Below are 25,394 nucleotides of genomic sequence, written 5' to 3' on the forward strand. Positions count from 1 at the left end.
GCACGAGTGATTTAAACAAATACATATAAGGTCAAATAGACAAAAGCTTGAATTCTTAAATTTCATTTATTTTACAAAAAAAAAATTCTGTTTAAATCAAAAAGATCTGTTTTGTTCACTACCAATGAAAAAATAATAATTCGCAACAGCTTCATATAGTTTGAATTGTTATGGACACCAAAACCTTTTACACAGCTTTATTAAGCTACCACAAGGTGCCGCAATCAAATTTAATCAATCAAGTCAAATATAAGGGTCAGTCACAGTGTTTGCAAAAGTATCGCATGTGCGGAGAGGAGAGAGAGAATCTGTTTCTTTTAATTATTATTTTACGCTGCAGGTATTTTTTTTATTCAAGGAGCATTCTCACTGAGTATTATTTGCATATATGATCCCGTGAAAATGCTATTCGAGCGTACGCGAGAAGTTCATCTAGACCATTCTCACTGCCTAAGATTTTTTCCGACGAATGAAAATCGGAGTAGTGGAAAATATTTACCCGGGAAAAACTTGCCAATCAGGATCTCAATCGCATGCGATTTTTTTCGTCGCATTTAGTGAGAATGACTCTTCAGGTTCTCAAGTAGGACCATTCTTACTGAAAGTTACTTATGCACGTCCACTAACCGACGAGGGAGAATGAGATTCACCAATTACGTTCTCCATTTTTCTATGCCGAGATTAAAAATGCGTGAACTGAGTTTAGTAGGAATGGCCCTTACGCATCTCTAAATTCGCATATGCGAGTTACGGAGTGTCCTTTAGCTTTATTTTATTTAATCAGAAGCGCCTTATTTTATCCGAAACGAACCGTTCTCGCTCTGCCTTAAATAGATACGGTTGTTACTCTCCAATCAGGTTCTCGTTGCATCCAACATCTTTCAAATTCGCATGATGCATTCGCTTGCTGATGCTCTCTGTAAAGATGGAATCGAGTGTGGGTGTTTCAGTCCTGATTGGTTGTATAAACACGGCAATTGCTTACGTAACCAATTTGACTCTTCTTGAAGGGCAAGTGGTCCATTGAGGGCTAGTTACAACAGCAAAATTTTGCAAGCAGTGAAAATAACCCTTATGTTCCCGGCTATTCTGTCATATTAATCGAAACCGTGGGTTACGCGTGCTTTATCTTTTATTTTGTTTATTTACGTTCTGGTGAGGTTTTTCCCAAGGAACAGAACTACTGCAGTAGATGTATCGCTATCTGCAAATTTTATTCCTTAATATTCGTAAAAACCCAAAACTGCCACCATTTCCTGCACTAAGCACGGGTAAAACCTCTGTATTTTGCTTAGAATCATCCCAGTTCGCTCTCAAGCAAAGATTTTCTGGTATATTTACTTCAACCTCTAAGTGGTCAGTAATGGAATTTTCACAAGATAAAGGTATAAAATTTTCAAGTTCTTTAAAAATGTTTTTGTGCAGTTCATAATTTATAGGATTTTTTTTTTATATACTTTTAGTTTTCTTAAAATACTTATTTTATAAAACATTTTAATAATCTTTTGAAGTATAGGGTTTTATATTAACTGCCCTAAATTATTCAAAGCAAGTAATTTTTAAAAAAGATACGTGAAACGTAGTATTATTTTCGATCCCTGTGAATGAATGTTTTCTAAAATAGATTTAAAACACTGCCTAGTTACGTCTGACCCTCAAATTCAAAGACTCTCTTTTAAATGGTAAATTATGTGTAAACGATTCCATTCCTATAAATTTGCTCATAATAAATAATTGATTTTACTTAACAATGATTGTTCTCGATGCTCTTAATATGTCTTAGACATATTTTTATGTTTAATTAAAATTTAATTAAGTTGTAAATTTTGTATCATAATTTCTAAATATTTTTGTTTTGCTTTAAAGGAATCTATGTTTTTAGGAAATAATAAAAGTTAAACTATTAACGTTGCTTATGACACTTAATTAATTCTGATGATATGTAATGGTTACTTTGTGAAAAAGGACCTTATTTCCTTAATAAGGACATTTTGCAACCTTAACCTGATTAAGTACGAAGGAATTTCTTGCATATAATATAGCTACAATATATACATACATCTATACATAATAAAGCTATAACTAGAAATGTATTGAATTGTAACCAAAACTTTCTAATGTGACTACAATAAATAAGTAAAATTGTCTTTTGTGCTTTAACTGTTAAAATGGCCACATATTGTGAGAATAACAGAGTTTAGCTAAATTAGTGCTGAAAATGTTCATCTGCAGAAGATAACTTAACTTTGGATTAATTGGAAATTTCACAAATAAAATAGCTTCAAAATATTTCTAATGACTAGGGTTCACTCCAGTATGGCGACAAAATTGTCTTGAAATGTGTTGCAAAAAAACGCAGAGCTATAAGCAATAATCAGAGAGCTCGCCGCACTTAACTATACTCAATACTCAAAATTACGAAAAATATTTTTTTGCATCAGATGCCATTAAAATTTTTGTATTTTTTATTGTTCTGTGAAGAGGTTAGATTTTAGTTTGAAAATTTTTCCAACAGGATAATTGAAAGTGTCTGGTACAATAGATTTGTAATTTATATGTTAATATTTCTAATTTACATGTTGTACTTATGTATTTACAGTATAATTGTTCATCAATATAACATTGTTTTTTTGCTCTTTTAGATTTGACTGTATTTAGAATTTTATGGCTTTTAGATAATTAATATTTAGTAAAATGCTTTGCTAGTTCTTACATCTTCTATTATCTTTATTCATTTATTTGGTCTAAGCATTTTAACTTTATTGTTAATCCGTTTACTAATATTATTTTAACTTTTTTTTCATTTAATTTTAATGAATATTAATCTTTAATCATTATGGGGTAATGGACCTAATTAGTTTTAAGGTGTAATAGACAATTACTAATTTTTGATATGTACCATAACATTAATTATGAAATTGTAAAATTTGATTTCTTTTTCTTAAGTTTGTTTACCGTGTTAGGTTTTGGACCTCTAAAGGAATACCTATGCGGTATTATTAAGCCTCTAAATTTTTTTTTAAGGTGTGAACCCTACTAATAAACAATATGATGCAGTAAAAACACTCTATCTAACATCAAGGCAATTTATAAGCTGAAATCGACAATAAATCTGAAACATTTACTGTGACATCTAACAACAATGATGACAGAACCAAGTTTGCAGTATGGCTTATTTAAACACATCCTGATTTGCATAAGGTCAGTGCCAACTCGATCTAAACAGTGTAGTCTGTTATGATCATCGCAAATTTAAAAGTAAATGACGATAAATTATGTGATTGTATCCTACATCTCTGCTCTCTGATGACAAACTGCACAATCATCACAAAGGTGTGAATAAGAAAATCCCAAAAGTGGAGATATATAAGAGCTGTTTCTTACAATGATGCACTTTACTCCATATTCTTCTTGCTATTTTTACATCATAAAAATAAAAAAATTATGTTCAAGATGGATGAAAAATGAATTTTGAAGCAATGTAGAATTATAATATGTGCAAGTGTTTATGCAATAGCAGAATTTACAGAGTCAATCTGCAGCATTGTATTTAAAAATTTAAATTTGTTTGTGACTTCAATGCAATAAGACATAAATTACAATAGAAAAAATAAAAATTAAGCTCAACCTAATGTGTACTTTGCAATATTTGCAAATATTAAATAAAATAAAGTTATGCACAAAAATTTTCTGTTATTTACATTTCATTTAAATTTTATGCAAAGAGATGCTTATATAAAGTCCTAAAGAAATCAGAAAGAAAGAATTTACTTTCAGGTGATAATATTGAAGTTGTCTTTTCACTTATTTAAAAAAAAAATTTAATTTATGGTGCTCTAATTTGTGCTTATTTAAAGTTTCTTCAAATAAAGTATGATGCCATGCTATCACAGGTAATTTGGCGACAAATAAAGCAGTAACCAAAAAATTTATTTACCGTTTTCAGTATCACATTTTTTTTAAAAATTACTTATTCTATTTCTTACCTTTTATAAAAGAAAATCTAATACCTAATCTTTTCTTTTTCACTTAATCTTCAACTTTTACTTGTTCTTGTTTTTTTCTACTTGCAATTTTTTCTGCATTTTTTTTTTTTTTAATTAAATTACTGATGCGGGAAATAATTTGCAGCAGGGTTGGCAAGTTTTTGACACATGACGGTTTTTACCTCTTTATACCATGGTTTTTACCGTCATGTCAAAAACCCATAGTTTTGGTAAAACTGTATTTTTATTTGAGTTTAACTGCTTATAATTTAAAATTAATTCATTTTTGGGCAATAAAATTAGAAAAAAATTTGTTAAAAGATATTTAAGAACAGATTCTTGCATTTTCCCAACATGATTATATCAAAACATACTATTTGAAGTAAAATATTAGGATACTAAACAAAATTTTCAACATTTCCAAGCATCATTTTCTTTGACATATTGCATTACTGAAGAATGTCAAGTCATTCTTGACTTAAAGTTTGTTAGTAGTTACTAGTTTTGAAAGTTTTGTTTAGCTTATTTCTAATATTTAAGAAATGCCAAATTTTAAATTCTTCTTTTTAGTTCTTGAATTTATTAATAGTTCCAAGCTTTTTTGTTTGTTTATTTCTAACAACTAAGAAGTGCAAAATTTTGAATCCGTTGCAAATCAAGCTATGATGATAAAAGTAAGTATCACTATTTTCAATAAGTATATTACAATATTTCTATATGAATGTATATTCTTCTATAAGAATACATGTATATAGTTGCAAAATCAGTAGTAATCATTTACAACATTCATTTATAAAGGCAATTATGTGAAAATAATATATTGTCCGCTATATGCCATAAATGAAAGAAAACAGTAGGTTTTTGATGGTTTTTACCGGTAAAAACATGGTTTTTACCACTGTCATGTCCAAGTCCAGTTTTTGACGCAAAAACTCAACCTTGATTTGCAGGTGCAGTTATAATTCACAACTCCAATTGCCATGTTAGAGGGTTTTCATAGTGGGTTCATCTTATATCTTGTGATGGTCAAAGAAGATTAAATCTCTCCTAGCTATAACTAAGCAAATTTTGAATTGTTAATACATAGAAAATCTAACCACTTCTGTTCTTATAGAAAATAAAGCCTTTAAGTACTTTAATTAACATAAAATTCATTTTGTTAAACTTCAGCTAAAATCATTGTAATATTTAAAGGTTTACAAAACCAATTTTTTTTCATATGTTACACATTATTAAACTAAAAAATAACTACAGTGGTATAAACATTATTTAATACATAAATGCAGTTAATGTTGAAAAGTTAAAAAATTTTTCGAAAACCCCCTTTACGAAAAGTAAGTGCAGTATTGAAATTAAAATTAAAAAACATAGTTAATAATTAATACATAAGTAATAGAACAATTAGTATTTCTGAAAAGATGTGCATATTGCACTGATTTTATATCTTGTTTTTAGGTTTAGTCTTTATTATGGATACCTGATTAATCAGTATTGTGAACATATTGTTCTTAACTTACGTGGGTATTGATTGCTGCTAATAATATACTCTCTTTTTGTCAAAATATATTTATTGTTACATTAAGTTTTTAATGTGAAACATTCTTATGATCTATTTTTATTGATATCATTAAATTTTTATTCTTTCCTTTCAGATAAATATTTGAAAATGAGTCTGGATGAAAAAAGAAATCAGTATCATTGTAAATCTAAATATGTTACCTTAGACAATATTCCTAGCTGGAAACAATATTCTGTTAAAGTAAAGTCTCATCATTCTTCATCAGGTATTCTTTTATTATTTGATTCATACTATGATATTTATGTGATTTTCTTTTTGTAGAGAGCAAAGTAGTTTTTCTTTTAAAATCCAAGCAAGATCCTAAGAGGATAGTTTATATTTATTATGTGTCTCTAATGTAAACTTCATAACTAAGAAATTTTTTTCTGTAAATTTATAAGGCACTTTATATATTACGGTTTAGATCAGATTTTGGGTACATTGGTATTTTTTACGATATCTGATTTTTAAGTTTCAGCTTAATTTGTTTTGGGACTCTTAAGGTTTTTGATCAATATTATAAATTAAAATTAAGATTCCAAAATTGCACTTGATTATTTATTGATAAAAATGTCATGTTACCAAAATTTCTGATTTTGCTATGAGGGCAATTGACCTGATCAATAAAGGTGGCTAGTTTAATTTATATTTCCTTGGTGGATATTAATTCTATTTTTTAAATGATGTATTTTGCTATTTATTGTTTATCTGAGCAAATTTTTGTCCATTTCAGAATATTCAAAAAATGATAGCTTGAATGAAAGAGTATCACTCTTTGTTGGTGACATCACTGCCTTAGAAATAGATGCAATTGTGAACGCTGCCAACAATTCACTTCGTGGTGGAGGAGGAGGTATAGTATTCAAGAAGATTTTTTTCGTCTTTCTCTAAATAATCATTGTTTTTTTATAATCCTTTTTTTTTTTTTTAGCTTTTTAATAAATTCTTGGATACTTAAAAAGTCAGAAGGTAGAGATGAAGAAATTTTAATCACTTATCTAAAGAACCAGGAACTAAAAGATTACACTAATCGGTACACATTTTGACTGGGAGACTGACATGCCTCTGTTAGATTTTAAAAAATATATGCAAAAATTTATGAAACAAATATAATTTTAGAAAATACAATACTGTTTGGTAACTGTTAGGTGATATAGTTAGCACCAAATGCATTTCCATTTAATGTAGTCTATTTTCTTACTATTTTGATTGCGTCACAATAAGCATATGGTTGCTCTTTTTTATTAGTGTTCATTGCACAAATTCTGTTATTATGTTTGTTATGGAAAAAAGTTTCTGCTGTTTTTCTATACAGACTATTACTTTCTTATAAAAATTAAGCTGTTAAATAACCTACAAATGTTTTTTTTTTAATGAAAAAAATTGCAAATGAAACTTTAACGTGTATCATAGTTTTATCATATGTTTTAACAATATGTTCAAAAATAAAAACAACAGATTAGTGTTTTCTTAATAATAATTTTTTTAAAAAAAGAAATGGATCCTTATACAACTAAATTATTAATTATTTCTTAATTTTGGTGCTTATTTTTTTTAACATTTAAACTTTTACACCTTTTAACTTTATCATTGCATTGAATATTATTCATAAATATTTTTGTATGTATAGTCGATGGAGCAATACATAGAGCAGCTGGGCCTAAGCTGCTAGCAGAATGTTGTACTTTAAATGGCTGCCCTACTGGTGAAGCAAAAATTACTGGCGGATACAAGTTGCCTTCAAAATGTATGCTATATTTTTATTTATTTATTTTTTCCTGGCATGCACTTAAAACTTTTAATATATTAACTTACTTAGTGTTTGTCATACTTAGATTTCTCCTTTTACCCTGCAAAAACTGAATATTTTTTTTTAGTTTGTCATGCTCTTAAGACTTTTTATACATTAACTGACATTATCTCTGCTGTTGACTGTGCAAACAAAAAAGCTGTGTATTTGACTGAAATATCTTTTCAAAACTACCCAAATGTGAAAGTCTCTGTCTGTGATATGCATGCTTATGTTATTGATAATTTTTTGAAAATTAAAGTTTTTGGTGAATTGGTATGGAATTATTACCTCAAAGTTCTGACTCTCTTCCCCATTTAGTAACATGAGAAAAAAGTAAGTTGCTTCGGAAAATAGCTGTTAAAAATAAAGAAAAAAATGTTACCATGTAATCGTATTGTTTTTTCCCAGACTTTTTAAATTTCCTAGTAAAAAGGAAAGTTGGTGTTTCTTATTTTGTTGTTTGAAAGCGTAGCTAAGCAAACATGCTTGAATTTCATTTGCTTACGTCATTTGGTGTACATTTTGCTATTGTTCAATTTTCTATCTTGCAAAGATGGTGAAAATGCAGAATGGTTTTGGCTTACAACAGGCTTAAATTTTCAATATTTTTTTAGCAACATTAATGGATGGATTCTAATAAAACAATGCAAACATCAATATTTTGGTCATATTATAGGATATCTTTTTAGAATATATATACCGTATTTGTAAATCCCAAAAGATTATTGTTTATAAAATTTCGAAAAGAGTATTTAACATTTTGTGCTGGGTTTTTTTTTTCCAGGCACTATTTTTTTTATTGTAAAACTTTGAAAATAGTAATACTTAGTCAGCTTGTGCTTCTTTTTCTACAAACTGTATTTTTTTCCAAACTATGTTTGCACTAAAAAACTTGATCCTATAATTCTTTTTCTAATAAATACACAGTACTCGTTTATTTATGCATTATTGTTCAAAGACAGTTAAAAGAATGCATAAGTGAGAAAGGTTCATTATTGAAAACTTATAAAATTATTTAAACAATTCTGTTATTTTAGAGGGATACAAAGGCAAGATAATGTTACCTTTGTAGTATTATTTTTCTCCAGGATTTTCCTTGTTTTTTTAAAATTTCATTGTGAATTTATTTTTATGATTTGTTTTCGTTTCTTTTATAAGAAAGTTATAGTACTTTTTAAAAATTTTTTTTCATTTGAAAATTCAGGCAAAATTGAGCATTCAAGCAAAACAAACATGATTAAATTCAAATTTTATTTGCATATGTAATTTAGTGTATATTTTTATATTTTTATCTGACCAAGATAGGAAATTGTAGAGTAGTCTTGGATTACAAAGGCTGGTTTACCTTTCCTTACTACTCATGTTCCTGTCTGAAGTATATTTTCATAGAAACTGATTTTAAAAAAAAGAGTAAAATGAGAAATATTTGCTTCAAAATAACAAAACATAAATTATCAGAATCTGTTCAGTTACATTAAAGGAAGATACAATGCAGATATTCATATATTGGTCATATTATATTAATATATGTGCTGCATTTGTGAATACTTCAAGATTTATTGTTCATAAAATATCAAGGAGAACATTTAATATTTTAGAGCGTATAACATGAATATAGATTTTTTTTATAAACAACTTCTTCAATGAGTTTACCGTTTTCGTGTGCGTAAATGTCTAGAGCTACTGACACCCTGGTAGCTCTTGCTCCTTTTATTTTTTTCATTCTTTTTGTGTATTATGTATAACATTTGATTTCATTGTTTTAAAAACATGCAGTTTTCAGTAGCATATGTGTTAACTGGTTTAGGCTTTTGTTGTATGTTATATTGAGTAAAGTAATTAAGACTTGTTAAATTTTTTTTCTGTATGTGTCAAAATACTGAAAGTTACTGTCTGAAACAAATGTTTTTTTTTTTATTTATTTTTTTCGCCCCTCAGCAATTTATACAGTCATGAAGCTTAATCAATTTAATCAAGAACATCTAAATATTCCCTAGCAGCAAAATAACTTGGGCCCTCATTGGACCAATATTCGCAAGTCTTCACTCAATAAGGTTTCAGAAGCCGATATTGGCCCTAAATGGAATTTGCGATTCACCCAATATTTTATAATTATTATTCAACCAATATAAACCCTATATTAGCCCTATATAGACACTGCAATGTCAATATAGATATTGACATTGCGTAGGACCAATATTAAAAAATATAGACATCCCAATATTGGTATATATTGGCCCTAAATGGAATTTGCGATTCACCCAATATTTTATAATTATTATTCAGCCAATATAAACCCTATATTAGCCCTATATAGACACTGCAATGTCAATATAGATATTGACATTGCGTAGGACCAATATTAAAAAATATAGACATCCCAATATTGGTATATATTGGCCCTAAATGGAATTTGCGATTCACCCAATATTTTATAATTATTATTCAGCCAATATAAACCCTATATTAGCCCTATATAGACACTGCAATGTCAATATAGATATTGACATTGCGTAGGACCAATATTAAAAAATATAGACATCCCAATATTGGTCCTCTGGAGCATGTTCATATAGAGCCCATCTTGAGCCAATTTTGAGCCCAACTGGGGCCAGGGTATAAATGTTGCTAGGGTTATTACATAGGCAGACCTGCCAACTCTCCTGCTTTTAGCAGGAGTCTCCTGCTTTTGCCTCAAATCTTCGCCCTCAGACCTAAAGGGTGTTTTCTCCTGCTTTTTTCTATTTAGTGTGAGATAGAGGAAAAAAACAACAATTTGTGCAATTTCCTTCACAACTTGTGCTTCAGATCATGCTGGGCATTTATTTAGAAAAATTTTGCCCCATAGCAACATCACTAAAAATTACGGTGAGTGTGAACCAAAACAGCAGCAATAACCAATGAAATGGCAAAATCGGAGATATCTTGGACACCATTAGGCAAAATGTTTTTCCACTTTCTATGGATGCCAGTTTTTTTTTTTTTTTAAATAATGCTAAATCAGCAACATCTGCAGTTTTAAAACAGTAGCAGTTAAAAAAAAAAATTAAGAAATACATTTATAAAGTATTGTATTCATTATTGACATATTTTGTTAGTTTTGAACTTCTTCCTAAATTTGAAAAAATCAAAAGATATGTTTTAATATAGTTCTATAGATCCTTATATTTTATAGTAAGAACCCGTATCTTTATTAGTCAGTGTCAGAATCTTATTGTGGTCTATTTTATGTAATGTAAATAATATATTTTGAAATAAACTTCTTGTAGGAAGTGTGAATCAGGTTTAATTTTCAATATTGCGCTATGCCGTGATACAGAAAGAGTCTCCTGCTTTTTTATTTTCTAAGGTTGGCTGGTCTGCATAGGATAATTCCAAGCATGCTGAACTGTAACTGTTTTAACCGGCCTGGTCATTATCAGTTATGATCAGTTTTCACCTCCTAAATTCACAATTCAATTAATTTGTTAATACTGACCAATTATATATCAGTAGCATTTGTTAAAACTGATGAGGGTATGAATTGAAGGATAAAACACTTATTAGTCGTAGTACATTTAATTAATCTAAAGAAATTTTATATAAATATTATAACTTGGACTCATTCTGGAAAATCAAAATAATATTGCATTGAAATTTGCCTGACTTAAATCTAATCTTTAATTTTTAAATATACATAGAACTGATGTAAAACTTATGTACATAAATGCATTTATTTTAAAGAAATATTTATATAGCATGAACTGTTGGACAAAAATCCATAATGAGAAATTCTATAACAGTCTGATTTTGTGATGATGTTATCAAGTATGGGCACTATAATTTGAATGCTAAAATGTCTTGAATTTATTGTTACTAAAGTAACTATGTAAATAACGGCATTTTGCTTTATATACATTGTATGCATGCCTTTGCATACATTGATACATACAATGGTTTTGCATGCATCAATGTATACATCGGTATATTCTGAATAAATGTATAGTTTTGAAAAGGAATTTTTTTATATCTCAATTAACTTGTGTATCCAATGAATCTGTCAATCAATATAATCACCTAATTATACTTTTTAATAATATGTGTATTTTCAATTATACGTAGATGTGATCCATACTGTTGGTCCTATTGGAGAGAAACCTGATTTGCTCAAAAACTGCTATTGGAACTCACTATCTATTGCCAAAGAAAACAATTTAAAAAGTGTTGCATTTCCTTGCATTTCTACTGGGGTTTATGGTTATCCAAATGAAAATGCTGCCCATATAGCTTTAAAGACAGTTAGAGAATTTTTGGAAAAGAATGAAAATTCGGTAAATATTTATTTGTGCTCAGAAAAATTGTGACTTTTATTTCTTTCTAGTAATGTGATTGTATTATTAATTCCAGTGTCGTTCACTCTTTGTTATAGTATTATATGAAAGCCTTATTTGATTAGTAAGTTTACTCATTAATTGTCATGTTTATACTAATCCTTTCTCCTTTGTTCTAAATCTAGTACACCTCCAATTTATTTCTACTGCCAAAAAGAGGGCACAACACAATAGAAATAATATGAAAAATAATGCATTCGTTTTGCATACTTTAAGTCTCTATATCTCATTATATCTAATCACTGGTCTTAAAAACCCTTCAAGCTGTGTTGCCTATTTTTTAGATAATTTTAATAAGCAATGGGGTAATTTCAACATTTATATTTTTCTCCCTAGAAATTGTATTTTTTCTTATTATTTTAGTTTTTTATTGAAAAAGCTAGGCAATTACAGGTATAGATGAAATTTCTTTGTACAAGGGAAATCTCTTTTAGACATAATAGACTTGCTTTTGTGGCTTAGCTTTAAAACTTAGTCATTAATAAAGACTTCTAACTTTCCAGGAAACAGATATTTTCATACAGTTTCTTTCAGGTCTTCTTTTTATATTTAGAGGCGTTATTTTTTCATATTTGTTTTATTGGTGATAAACTCATATATTTTAGCTGTTTAAATTTTATCTATGACTATTAATATTTATTTGAATGTTTAAAAAAAATAATGAATTGGTCAATAAAGGGACATTATCAAATTAAATTATAAATCTATCTTAGAATACTATAAAAATCATTAAAAATATTTGCTTTAGAAACTTTCTTGGTGTAAAAAAACACCAGGGAAACATAAAAATTAATTGATATTATATATTACTATTTCTGTTGTTTTAGGAGTAGTATTTTTTTATATATTGAAATGTTTGCAATTTTTTACATTATTTATCATTGTTACATATGTTCCTTGTTGTAGTATAGACATTGTAATACTTTCACTTTATGTCTTATATATATTATAAAATCTATTGTGTAAGAGTGTAATAATTTAGTGTTTACGTAATGCATTAGTTTTGTTGTTTTAAAGAACAGAGATGATTGTGCTCCAAAAAAATCTGGATTTCCGGATTTTTTGCTAATTGCGATTGGGAAATTTCTGGAAATCCAAGATCCAGAAATTTCAAGAAATCATCCATTACATTTATATATAAAAATTCTTATATATTTTATTTAGAAATAATAGAACTAGAATTTATACTTGGCCTATTTTTCTTTTGTAAATATTTTTTCTGGTAGAATAATAAATATGATTGGAGATAAAGGTAAACTTATACATAATTATTCATTTAAATTATGCTGTATATAATTTATTTAGAATTTCATGTTTTGAAAGCATCAATCACTTAAATTTATATAGACATTAATTTTTAGAAATGCGGCATTAATGTTTTTATTTAAGAAATTTTCTGGATTATTTAGTTGTGCTCCCAATAACCCCTGAAAGAAGAAAAATATTTTCCTCTAATACCTATTTCTTATTAATTCGAAAATTTTCTCTTCAAAATTTGGTTATTTTTGCGACAAGATCACTATATAACATTGTAATGATTCATGTATAATAATGATTCATAAGAATGTCTCATTAATATTAGCATATTTTTATTAAAGCCTGGTTCATTAATTAACAAAGAAAATCCAGATTTCTTTGGTTGCCATCAGCATATAAAATTAACAAAAGTTAAAATCATAATTTTTGTTTTTGAAATATTTCTTTAGTACTTGTTAATGATGTTCATTTATCATCCTTTCTTAGTTATTTTCTAATGTTATTAAATTTTTAATTTTGATTATACTCAACATTTAGCTGTAAAAATACTCATAGAATATTCTAATTAACTAACCATTCTACTCTTATTAAACATTTACTTTTATAATCAGTTTTATACGAAATTGTGTCTCGTAAAAATTTGTGAATAAAATACTGGATATGAAATTCTAAATTACAGTTAATAATTAACTTTTTGCGCTATTGCTAAATTATATATTGGGCAGAAAATACTTAGCAGGTTTTTTATAGTAACCAAAAATTTGAGATAGTAACCAAAAACAATATTGTATATGAATTTGCAATGGTATCTTAGCTGAATAATTATGTTTGAAACAAAATCTGCTTTTGTACAATAAAACATTTTGGTTGAATACTTTTTACATCTACATCTTTTAGTTGAATACTATCTATTAAATGTCAAGAGATGAAATAAAATGAATGGCTAACAATAGTAAAGTTTGCTTAGTGAAGCGAGCGGGAAGCATTTCCCCCTAGTTTTGACCTAATGTTCTATGATATACACTTGAATACTGTGATACACGCTTGTAGTTTATCAAAGTAGAATAGTCAACAAAATTCTCTAAGATTTATTGACATCAAGAAAAGGTTAGAGAAAATCTTAATTGAATAATAGGATTGATGAGGATTGAAAATGATGTAGACGGTGCCTGCCGCGTAATAAAATCATGTTCTCTCTCAGAACATTTGATTTCATAAAACAACTGATTTCCTAAACCGAAATGTCTGCACTTAGGAAAAAATATTTCTAACCAATATACTAAAAACTACTAATAACTTCTATACCAATACACTAAAAGTTAAATTGATTACTACCTTTACATTTTATTTTATCGCAGTTTATTGTTGATGTTTTAGTTAAACATGGAGTTCACTTTTTAATTTAAGCTAAAGATTTTGAAATTTTTTTTATTTAACAAAATTTGATGTTACAGATTTAAAGTGGTTTAGAAGTTTATGAAAGTTTCTGTAACTTTTAACATTTCTTCTACATTGCAGTAAAGTTCTTTTTAAAATATCTGGTGTTTTTCAGCTGTCCATTAAGGATATATATACCTTGTTGAATGATTAAGTTAGTTTGTTCAGTTTTCATTTGTATTTCTTCATACTCATCGTTTTAACTCGCACCTTTCAATTTTCTAAAGAAATGTAATCCACATCCATAACTTCGTTCATAGGGGGTAAAATGATAGTTACTTTATGTACTTTAAACTTGAGAAAATAGAAATTTCTAATTATTGAATCCAGAAAAAACAGTGTTTATTGTTAGAACACATGCTGTTACAAACAAATTTGATTTTACAAAACAGTAGATAAAGGATTTTGGTAAAAGCTGGTTTTAGTCTGTTCTGATATTGCAATGATTCCATTCTTATAGAGCACATTTTATAAAGCGGCTGATTTTATATTCCATTGGTTTTATTAGTGGTAGGCAGAATTTTTAAATACCTTTATTATTATTATTTTTTAATTATTATTTGTATTTACAAAAGAGTAATTACAAGTACAGACTCAATTATCTACTTTACAAAAGAATAAGTACAAACTCAACTATCGGCTCAAAATTTAAGGAAATAAGATAATACTTGTAGATAAGATAATAATGTATATAGTAGTAGATTATAATCTTAGGTGAGCAATGATGAGTGCTACATCACCAATTTTGCTTGTTATAACTGAGGTAGATAATAACTGTTATTTGATATAGAAAATTGTATGTTTCAATTAAAATGTCTTAATTCATCCTTAAAATGGAATTCATATATTCATACCATTATAAAAACTTATTGTACTTTTAAAAATCGATTATATTTTTAAAAGCCAAATTATTTAAATGCCATGTCGTGCATCTGAGATAAACATTCATTCATTCTACCTGGCTTATGTATTCAATTTGTAATTAATAAATTAATGATCTATTTTTCATGTATTTTAAATGACCTAATAATCTAAAGTGAATAAAGAACATATTATACCTTGTCTTTTTTGATGAACTAGTAGTGTTGAACTTTTAACTGATATTTTGATTACCGTAATATATATATTCTTCAGTAGTATACTTGTAAATTTGCCAAAAAAAAGACTAAAATTTTAATTCAACTGTCACTTTTATTATGATTCATTTAGAACTACTTAAAATGTATTGCAAAATATTTAGAATAGTGTATAGAAAATAATTACAATTAATTTATATGGAAAATTGCAACCATAAATACTCCCATTTCTCTCATTTTTTTAAAATAATTTCTCCATAAAATTAATTACACTTCCTGTTAAAGGGATGCAGAACAGAAAATTTGAAATATTATTTTAAAACTATGTGTCAACAAAATTCTGGAAAAAAAAATGTATAATGTTTTAAATCGAAATTTTTTTAAAAAAGAGAGAAGTTTATCTTAAAAAGAAATTTTTATATTTCAAATTTCTTTACAATCGAATTGCTTTACAATTAAATTAATTGACAAGCAACAATCAAAATATTCAAATTTAACAATTATTAATCTTTTCTAAAATGCCAATAATAAAAAATGCTGTCAAAAATTTTGTGTTTTTATTTATTGTAAATCAAAACATGAATTGCTATTAAAACATATTTTCAATTTATCACAAATTAAAATTTTGAATCTTGTAAGCTCTAAAAAAAAATAATAATAATTCTTCTGAAATAATACAATTGGCAGTTTATGGGTAATTAATTTTTTTCTTATTTTAAAATTCATTGGTTTTATTTATTTTGAAAATAACTTTTAATGTAATTTATAAATGTACTCTTAAGGATATGATTTTTTTAAAAAGTCTAATTTCATTAATATTAAAGTATTATATCTTGATATTATTGTCTTTAGAAATATATATAGCTAAATGTGGATAAATGTACTGTGAAGCTTTTAAATTATTAATTTATTCTAGCTATAAGTTAATTAATTTGTAGTTTAGTAAACATATTTCAATTATACCCATTTAGTTTTATGTTAATTTAATTGCAAGTACTTTTAAAAATTATGTAAGAAGTTGTATGTGTATATAATTAATGAAGAAGATTTGTTCTGCCAGGAATAGTTTTAAATAACTGTTTTATTTTTTTCATATGAGCTAATTTGTTCTTTATTTAAAGTCTAACAAAGTGGTTTTTTTGTCTTTGCAAATTCATTAGGGTGTTGAGTTTGAATAAAAAATTTTATGGTGTTCTTTATTCAGTGATTATTTTGTATAAATTTTAACCACATCAGTTAGAAATATTAAGTATTTTAGTTAAAGTTGTCTTTTTAATAAACATTGAGCATTAATAATAAATTTTAGCAAAGCTTACTTTAGTAAACGTAAGGAAAATCCATTTTTTTTCTCTATAAATCATGATTTTTATCTACATTGCATTTATAGCATTGTTTAAAAATGATCTTATTTTTAAAAATATATCATTCAGTTTTAAATCCTTGCATAAAACAAACTGAAAAATCAAATTATATTTATTTCAGGTTGATCGTGTGATTTTCTGCCTCTTTTTGCCTGTAGATGTGGCAATTTATGAATCTCTAATGCAGGAATATTTTCCTTTGTAAAGGTAACTTAAATGTTTTATAACTCTCTTGCTATGTTAATTACCATACTTCCTTATCAACCTTACCAACTTAATATCAACCTTATATAAAACACTTTGAATTGATTCATTTATTTTTTTATCAAAATTTCCATACAAATTTATGCTTTTTCTTTTTAGTACAATAACTTTTCCGAAATATTTTTGGAAAGTATAGTTTATATAAGAAATTTTTTTTTTTTTTTTTTTTTTTTTTTTTTTTGATTTTACGTAATTCTGGAATAAATAAGCATATGTGTTATAAAAATGTAGGTGACTTATATTTTTTTGAACCAAAAATTTTACCGTTGCTGCTTGAATTTCCTCCAAAGCCTTGTTTACATGGTCAGACATATTCTGCTCCCCTGAATATAATTAATAACAACAAATAATGAGAGAGATGTTGCCATCAGACAATTATTGGTTAACACTTTAATTTAATCTGAAAAATTTGCCTAAATTGTAATGTATCAAATTTTAGATTAAAATCAATATTTAGATAATCAGTATTAATATTAGAATCAATATAGATATTTAGAATTAAAATCAATATTTAGATTGATAATGAGTAGCAACTCATAGTTATTACTAGTAACATGAACCAAATAGTTATAATGTAGATCTTAAAGTATTAAAATTACCATTAAAATAAACAATAATTTGAATAATTTTGGCGAAATTTTTTATATGTGATATATAATATAAATCATAACTATGGAAGTATATAATGCAAGTATTGTACATGATTTAGTATCTAATAAAATGTCTCCCATGTTAAAAATGAAACTTGCCCCTGTTTTTTTGATGAAATCTGGCAGTTTTTTGAAAGTGTCATGTCAGAAACCCAACCCTGAGTAATTCACACCATGCTCCTCCTAGACAAGAAAAAAGATCAAGATTAAAACTTAGTATTCCATCAAAATAAGCCATTTCTCATTATAGGCAAAATTCCCACCACATTCATTTAAGACTTGAAATGAGCTATATTTCTAGAGCCCAGTAGCCTCAACGTTATTCCAGTTTTCAATGATAGTAGCTTTCAATGCTATCACAGATTGAAATGGCATAATCTTAGTATCCTTACTGAAGATAATATTCTATGGTTTCTTAGAGATTGAAGTTATGTGGAAGAACAAATAAGATTTTCAACATAAATTAAGCATTATCCTGCTAGAAAATCTGACTTTGGCCACCAATTCTCCTTACAAATGTCAATAAATGAGTTTTTAACACTTTTTTCCCCCTCTTTTTATATTGATAATCACTTGGCATCATGAGAGAGAGGCCAGATTAAGATTACCACTATAGCTGTAGCCTTCACACTCATTTAATGAACCTTCACCTTGTCATATAATGGAGAAGAAATTCTTCTTTTTTTATTATGCCGTACCAATTGCACTCAAAACCACCTGAACCACCCAACTTCTTTTTTTTTTCTACTCTCATGTTTGAAGATAATTTTCTTTTATATTGCAAATTGTTTGTATGATATATAAAATAAAACAGTAGATGAGATTCTTTAGCAAAATCATGACAACAAATCAACATCAATTTAAAAAAATTTGATTACCAAAAAATGCTAGACCCTCATTTATTGCTTTCGTAAGAAGAATTTGTACCCCAAGCCAGCATTTCCAGGAGGATGATGCCTCAATTTACGTTAAAAAATCTTCACAGTGGTGGTTTTTGGATAACAGGTTGCTTATCATGACTGGCCTGTTCTTCCGCTTAACTTCATTTCCCAAAAAAATGTCAAAGGCTATCCTCAGTAGGGCTTTGGCCACCATATACCATAAAAGGACAGTTTCAGTGTGTGGCAGAATTGAAAGCTATTGTCATTAAAACCTAACATAATATTAATGTTATTGTTATTCAGGTATTGATAAATGGTAAGCAACACCGTATGTTTCAAAAAATATAAAAATGTAGTATATGTTTTGGCTTTGATCAAAAATGGCTTTATTTTAATGAGATGCCTTTTTCTCCCTTCTTTACTTATTTAAATTTTTTTTTCTGTTCAAGTGGGAGAAGGGAGTGAGCTATTCTTTATTAGTATGTATTTAGATATTGACTTCATGATTGATGATTATTGAAATTCAAGTTTGGTTCACATTGATTTTCTTTGCATCCAATTATGGTATAAAATCAAGGTGACTTTATTTAAGTCAGATATACTATATAGCATATATTGGTACTTAAATGTGCTTTGTTGCTAATTTATTTATATTATAATATATATTCTAAATCTGTCAATTTGCTTTTGGTGAAACTTCTTCGATTGTTTTTCCATTCAGCAATGTTTATTTTCTTAGTATAACTGAATCCCATGAGCATACCAAAGTTGAATGTTCTGCAACAAGACCTGTTAATTTCAAATGTACTGGAACTAAAAAATTGCAAAAAAAAAATACGTAATTAAATAATCTTAATTAATTAAATTTTAAAATAATACGTAAATGCCTTGATGAAAGAAAAAAAGGATATTAACTGAATTTCAAATTTTCATTAAAACTTGCGCATAAACTATTCTGAAGTGACATAGGCAAAAATAATTCCGTTTAAAGCATTAATTATTCTGCTGAGACTCTTAATTGCTCAGAAACAAATGTCGCAGTTTTAAACAGTTCCTACTGAAAACAATTTGACTAATATATTGAGAAACATTTTGGTCGAAAAATGTGAAATTCTTTGCACCGAATTCTTTTCGTTTACTAATCATTGAGCATTTTTTTTAAATTGTTTAATTGTGATTATTAAGCTATAAGAGTATTTTGTAATCTGAACAATTTATTTTTTATGTCTGTGCTAAAACTAATAGATGTTTTAATTGGAATACTAAGGTAGTAAAGTATGTATGAAAATATAAATGTAGGCTTAATTATTGCTTTTGGAGTCTTCCATTTCATCTATGAGAGAGAAAAAAGTTCTTTTGTATTATATTTTTTTTCTTTTAGTTTTCTTAAATTTATTGTGACAAATTCTTTAGTTAGTGTATATTTCAATATATTAACATTGTAATCTAGGCATATAACATTTATATATATATCAAGTTATAATGAAAATATTATGTTTTTTATTTGGAAAATTTTTCTTCGCAACTAATTTTGTTAACTACATATATTAAACTATTATGTTTATAATTTCTTTAAAAATTGTGTTTCGACCTAATTTTTTTAGATTCATTAAAAAGGAACAATTTGCAACTTTTTATGAAAAAGTACAATTTGTGATATTTATATATCTCTCCTCACATCTTTTTTTTTCTTTCAACTGAATAATTTAGTGGCGCAATTTGTTTTATTGTCATTTTATATCTATATAGATGTGTGTTTATTTTTCAATTGAATTTTATTTAAATTATTTTTGTATATTTTTTCCATCTGTTTACTTGTTAATAATTCAGTGGGTATTAAAAACTAATTTTTTAGGATTTTTTTCTTGTCGCCTAATATCAAAATATTATTTTCGATTGTATAGGATATTTCATTTTTGCAGTATCAATTGGTCTTGATTTTTTTTATTGTATCAAAAAAATATATAATGTTTCATAATATTAATGAATTATATTAATAGATCATTAGTTGTTCATTGCATGTTATTCACAACAACTTAAACCAGTCGTGACTAAGGTGTGGCAAGCAGGCTAAATGAAGCCATCATAAACTCTGACAGAAATTATTTGTTAAAATTTAGACTTACTATTATTTTTAATCTTACAAAAATAAAAGATTATTCATAAAATTAATCAGGAAACTCAAAATATACATTTCTGATTAAAATAAATTATAAATATATCTAGGAATATCTCTTTAATTCTTTTAAGGATATTATAAAAGTTGCTGTCTAGAAATTGGAAAACTGAATTAATTTAGAAATGGTTATATTCAAATAAAAAAAAATATATTTAAAATTTCTCTTTTAGGAACAAAGGAACTATTCGACCGATATTGCTCAAATTTTGTATTTTGCCATATGAAATTACATTCTTTAAAATGATGCAAAAAGCTTTGTCTTACATTTCAAAATTCTTTCAACCATTCTTCAGTAAAATAATAAATATTTACTGTTAATTAGTAAATATTTATAAGTTATTTTTTGCATGGAATTATCTTTGGATAAACAAATTTTCTCATCGTATGTAAAAAAAAATTTCTAATTGTATATAAAAAATTTTAAATTTGCTTGATAAGTTCTCAAGATATTACGAAATATGCAGAAAGTAAAATTAACAATAAGGGGTCTAAACTTTGGAGCACTCTCCTGACCAAATTATTGGGGGCATATTTCCCAGATTGTGGCGACCCTCTATATTTTGGTTGTCAAAAATCCGAATCCGTTAAAAAAAGGGTATGTTTATTCAGAGAAAATATGTTTTTGTTTCCGATTTTGTAACTTAAAATATCGACTGCAGTTATTATTTTGTATATTTGAAGTCAGCCCTTTAAGCCATTAAGATTGAGTTCTAGAGCTTGAAAATCTGATCATTAGATTGAAAGTAGTTCTAGGTGGTCATTTTATTTATTTATTTGTGCACTGTACATTTCACTGGTGTGTTAAATTAAATATTGAGTTTTACTTTACTAAAATATTGAGAAAATTGTAGAAAAGTGAATAGCATAAAAATTAATAAATAAATATTGGAAGATAACCGAAACAAATCACACCAATTATGAATAGATTTTATATATTTGATTATTCTATTACCCATAGTAATCAAAGGTATCCATGTGTTGTATACAAAAAATAACTAAAGTCTTAAGTTACTCAGAATAATTAGATATTGGGAGAAAAAAAGAAACAAATAAATAACTCACCAATTATGAATAAATTTTGTATATTAAAGATTATTCTATTAACCATGGCAATCAACAATGGCATTATTGTGTTAAACACAGAAGTTGACTAAAATCTGTCAGGGCTTCGCAATTGTCCTAAATTAAAAATTAATACTCTTTTATAAGACTGGATGCTAAAGGATTCAGTTCTCATTCTTAATTCAATAAAACATCCCAAATAGTGGTTCTTTCTTCGTTATTATAATCATTCAAAAAATGAAGAGAAAATCCCTTATAGATAACTCTCTTAAAAACTAACTCTGCCAGGTGAAACTTGAGAAAAACTACTTTTATTCACATCGCTTACCTTGCACAATGCCACAATTTCTTTCATGTGCCACATCTGTACAAAAACAAATTTGTGGGTATAGAGTCACCATAGTTCATTTTTGAATTCATGCAACAGAATGTAACACAGACCATCACCAATAGTCTTATTAGTATAGCTCTAGTGTAGCAGTGATAATCAAATCCAAAACAAATTTGAATTAAATTTCAGAAGCAACAGTATACAACACAGAGCATCACCAATACATTAGTACCGCTCTAAAAAGATATTAATTAAATCAAAATTATTTTTGATTTGATTAGATCAAAAATAATTTTGATTTGAATTACTGAAACAACAGTGTGTTACAGACCACAAACCATCAACAATAACCCTTTGGTATAGCTCTAGTGTGACATTAATAATTAATTCAAAATTGTTTTATTTATTATCTTTGAAATTGAAATTTTGTTTTCTATTAATAAATCTATCTTTTTCTTAGGTGCTGTTTGAAATATTCTCAAGGAAATCTAAAGTTTTTAAAAATACATCTTCCATGCATTTGTACTTTATTGCATTTATTTAAACTTTTCTTTGTGAGACCTAAGCTTAAAAAAGCTGTTTTTTTAAAAATTTATTTTGATTTGTGTAATGCTCACTGCATTTTTATATCTACATATCTTTTAGTCGTTTTAAAGTATTATTTAAGAAATAATTTTTAAGTACACAGAGTAAGATTATCAAATTAATATTCTGCTTATTTGTAAAATATTAAATTTAATTAAACTGTTAACACATAGTTGACGAATAAGTTTTTAAAATTCTGAATAAGCTGTTATATTGTAGTGGAGATACAATTCACCGTGTTTACAACTTTTATAACAATATCGTTATGATAAATGTGGGGGAAAATATTGTTTTCTAGCTCTTGAAATAAAATACTAGATTTTTCAACCTTTATTGTCGAGTGTTTAATATTTTAAATATCTTAATGCCTATGCAAACTAAAATTTGTCTAATAATTGATGTAATAGCAAATGAGTTTTAAGTTCTTATTAAAAAAATGTAAACAAAGTGTTAACTTATAAGATTTAATCTTGGTAATTAGATCACTCTTCTAACTCTTGTATGAAAGATAAGTGTTGCAAGTAAATAAGATTATAAGATTTTTTCCTTGTTATTTTGCTGAGAATTTTAAAAGTATATGAATTCCTTTTTTTTCTCTCCATAAATTGTAATCAATATAGCTAATATGTGTGTTTAAAGATTGTTGAAAGTATTATTGTTTATAATTCTTGCCATGAATATCTTATTACTGAAGCTCAATAATAAATCCTATTTTTATCTATAAAAAAACTTAGCTGTTTTTTTTTTTCTACTTGTAATTTTATTTTCTGTCTAACTCACTATAATTAGGAACAAATAGGCTAAGGTAATTCACTTGGTCAAATAGGCCAAGTTTATCAAACAGCAGACTATAGCACTAAAAAATAAACTTGAAAATGCTCAAAAATATATTTCTTCTTAAAATTTTATTTACTTTACGATAAAAAAATTTGAGAATTTTGTTTACTTTAACTTTTTAAGCCTTTCTTTAGCAGTTGTTCGATTTATATTATTCAAGGCATTAAGCACATTACAATCAATACTTTTATAAGGGAAACAACACATTATTGAACATTAAACTATTTTGTTAACACTTCATTCTTGTTTTTGTTGCCCTTTTTTTCAAACGATTGCCATGATACTTTTGATTATTAAAAACTTTGTGAAATTTCTCTTCATTTTACAATGGAACTGCAGAAATGGTTGTTGAAACTTTCAACCCCAAACATTTTGAAATGTCAACTTTGACTTATACTCTATTAAAATTTTTATCAAATTCTTGGAAAATCTTAATAATATTGCTAAATAAATATTAATTCAAAAATGATATATTCCTATTTTTACCTAAATGATTTAAGGTCTTTGTTTGATATAAAATTGCAATTTATATTATGGCACAATATTTGAAGAAAAAAAATATTAAAATATCTATCTTCAAAATATTGATATTGTGCAAAACCATTATAAGAAAAATGTAAATATCAATGTGCATACTTCATTTATAAATATAATACAACATGGAGATAATTTAGAGAATATTCATGAGCTGATAAACTATGACAAATATGTTACATATTGTTACATATATGTTACATATACACAGCAAATATGTTACATAAAATCTTTGTTATATCTTTTCAAATAACTTTTTGTGTGCTAAATAAATTATTTGTTTTTGAAATTTATATACTTTTTCAAAAGTTCTATCCAATAGGCTCCAAAATAATAAATGTGATCAGTAAAATTTGAAGTTACACTGTTGTTAATAATTGTCACAATATTCATTTAAATAATGTTTTTTCTAAATAATTTTCATAAGATTGATAAATTTGTTTCCTCTTTTAACCTATAAGACCTGATCTTTTAATAGTCTGAGTCTAGCACTTTTTTTTTATTCTTGTAAAACTTTCTTTGATTCCGACTCCACAGCACTTTTTTACAATATCTGCCAATACTGTAAGGCAAATTATGTGCTTTATACAAATGCTAATATTTCCTCGCTCTTACATTTTATTTTATTTTATAACCGTCGTTGAACAGCCGACCCAATTTTATAGGTTTACAATACTAATGTTCAACTTCGTAGCCTTGTAATTTTGAACCCAATCCAGAAGACAAGGTAACTCCTGGATCAAGTATTGGGAAAATGTTTCCTTCATGGAGGACTTTTTAATTGAGCTACCCCGCATTTGGGTTACATGGAGAGGAAGACCCCGAAAACCTCTCACGGTTAGCTTGACAGCAAGGGGATTCTAACCCATGATCCGTCTACCACTGAGGATATTTCAGATTCGGAACAAGTCAGATGCAGAATTCATATAGACTGGGATTCGAACCCGGTTTGCTTCACTGGAAGGCGAATGCTCTATCCCCTGAGTCATCGTGGCTCTCGCTCTAACATTGTGAACTTTTTTTGCTATTTTCTTCTGGGTAAAGAATTTTACAGTCACTAGTCATCAAAGAATGCATTTCTAAAGAATATGGCACATGGCTCATAAACATATAATCGGAAAAGTACATGACATGAGCAGAAAGAGATAGAATCTTTTCAATAGATTTCACGTAGCAATATTTTATGTTGCTCGTAGCAATAACGAAACATACTTCTTTTTTACCTGTTGCTACA

General features: G+C 26.9%; 1 protein-coding gene across 1 annotated transcript; it reads left to right on the forward strand.

Annotated features, from left to right (window-relative positions):
* The first annotated feature begins 917 nt into the window (after positions 1–917).
* On the forward strand, positions 918–23,518 carry LOC107447448 (uncharacterized). The gene is made up of 7 exons (XM_016062372.5): positions 918–1,385; positions 5,639–5,770; positions 6,278–6,397; positions 7,175–7,291; positions 11,438–11,646; positions 16,959–17,044; positions 22,665–23,518. The coding sequence occupies exons 1-6, from the start codon at positions 1,193–1,195 to the stop codon at positions 17,040–17,042; spliced, it is 855 nt and encodes a 284-aa protein (XP_015917858.2). The 5' UTR covers positions 918–1,192; the 3' UTR covers positions 17,043–17,044; positions 22,665–23,518.
* Positions 23,519–25,394: the final 1,876 nt, after the last annotated feature.

The sequence above is a fragment of the Parasteatoda tepidariorum genome, chromosome 6, assembly GCF_982258835.1.
Source record: "Parasteatoda tepidariorum strain Cologne lab strain chromosome 6, Ptep-v5.0, whole genome shotgun sequence".
Classification (NCBI taxonomy): domain Eukaryota; kingdom Metazoa; phylum Arthropoda; class Arachnida; order Araneae; family Theridiidae; genus Parasteatoda; species Parasteatoda tepidariorum.

Excerpts from the sequence above, each read along its gene's own strand:
- LOC107447448 (XM_016062372.5), top strand. The coding sequence starts at position 1,193 with ATGTATCGCTATCTGCAAATTTTATTCCTTAATATTCGTAAAAACCCA. Across the intron at positions 1,386-5,638 it reads GGAATTTTCACAAGATAAAG|ATAAATATTTGAAAATGAGT; the intron begins GTATAAAATTTT and ends CTTTCCTTTCAG. Across the intron at positions 5,771-6,277 it reads GTCTCATCATTCTTCATCAG|AATATTCAAAAAATGATAGC; the intron begins GTATTCTTTTAT and ends TGTCCATTTCAG.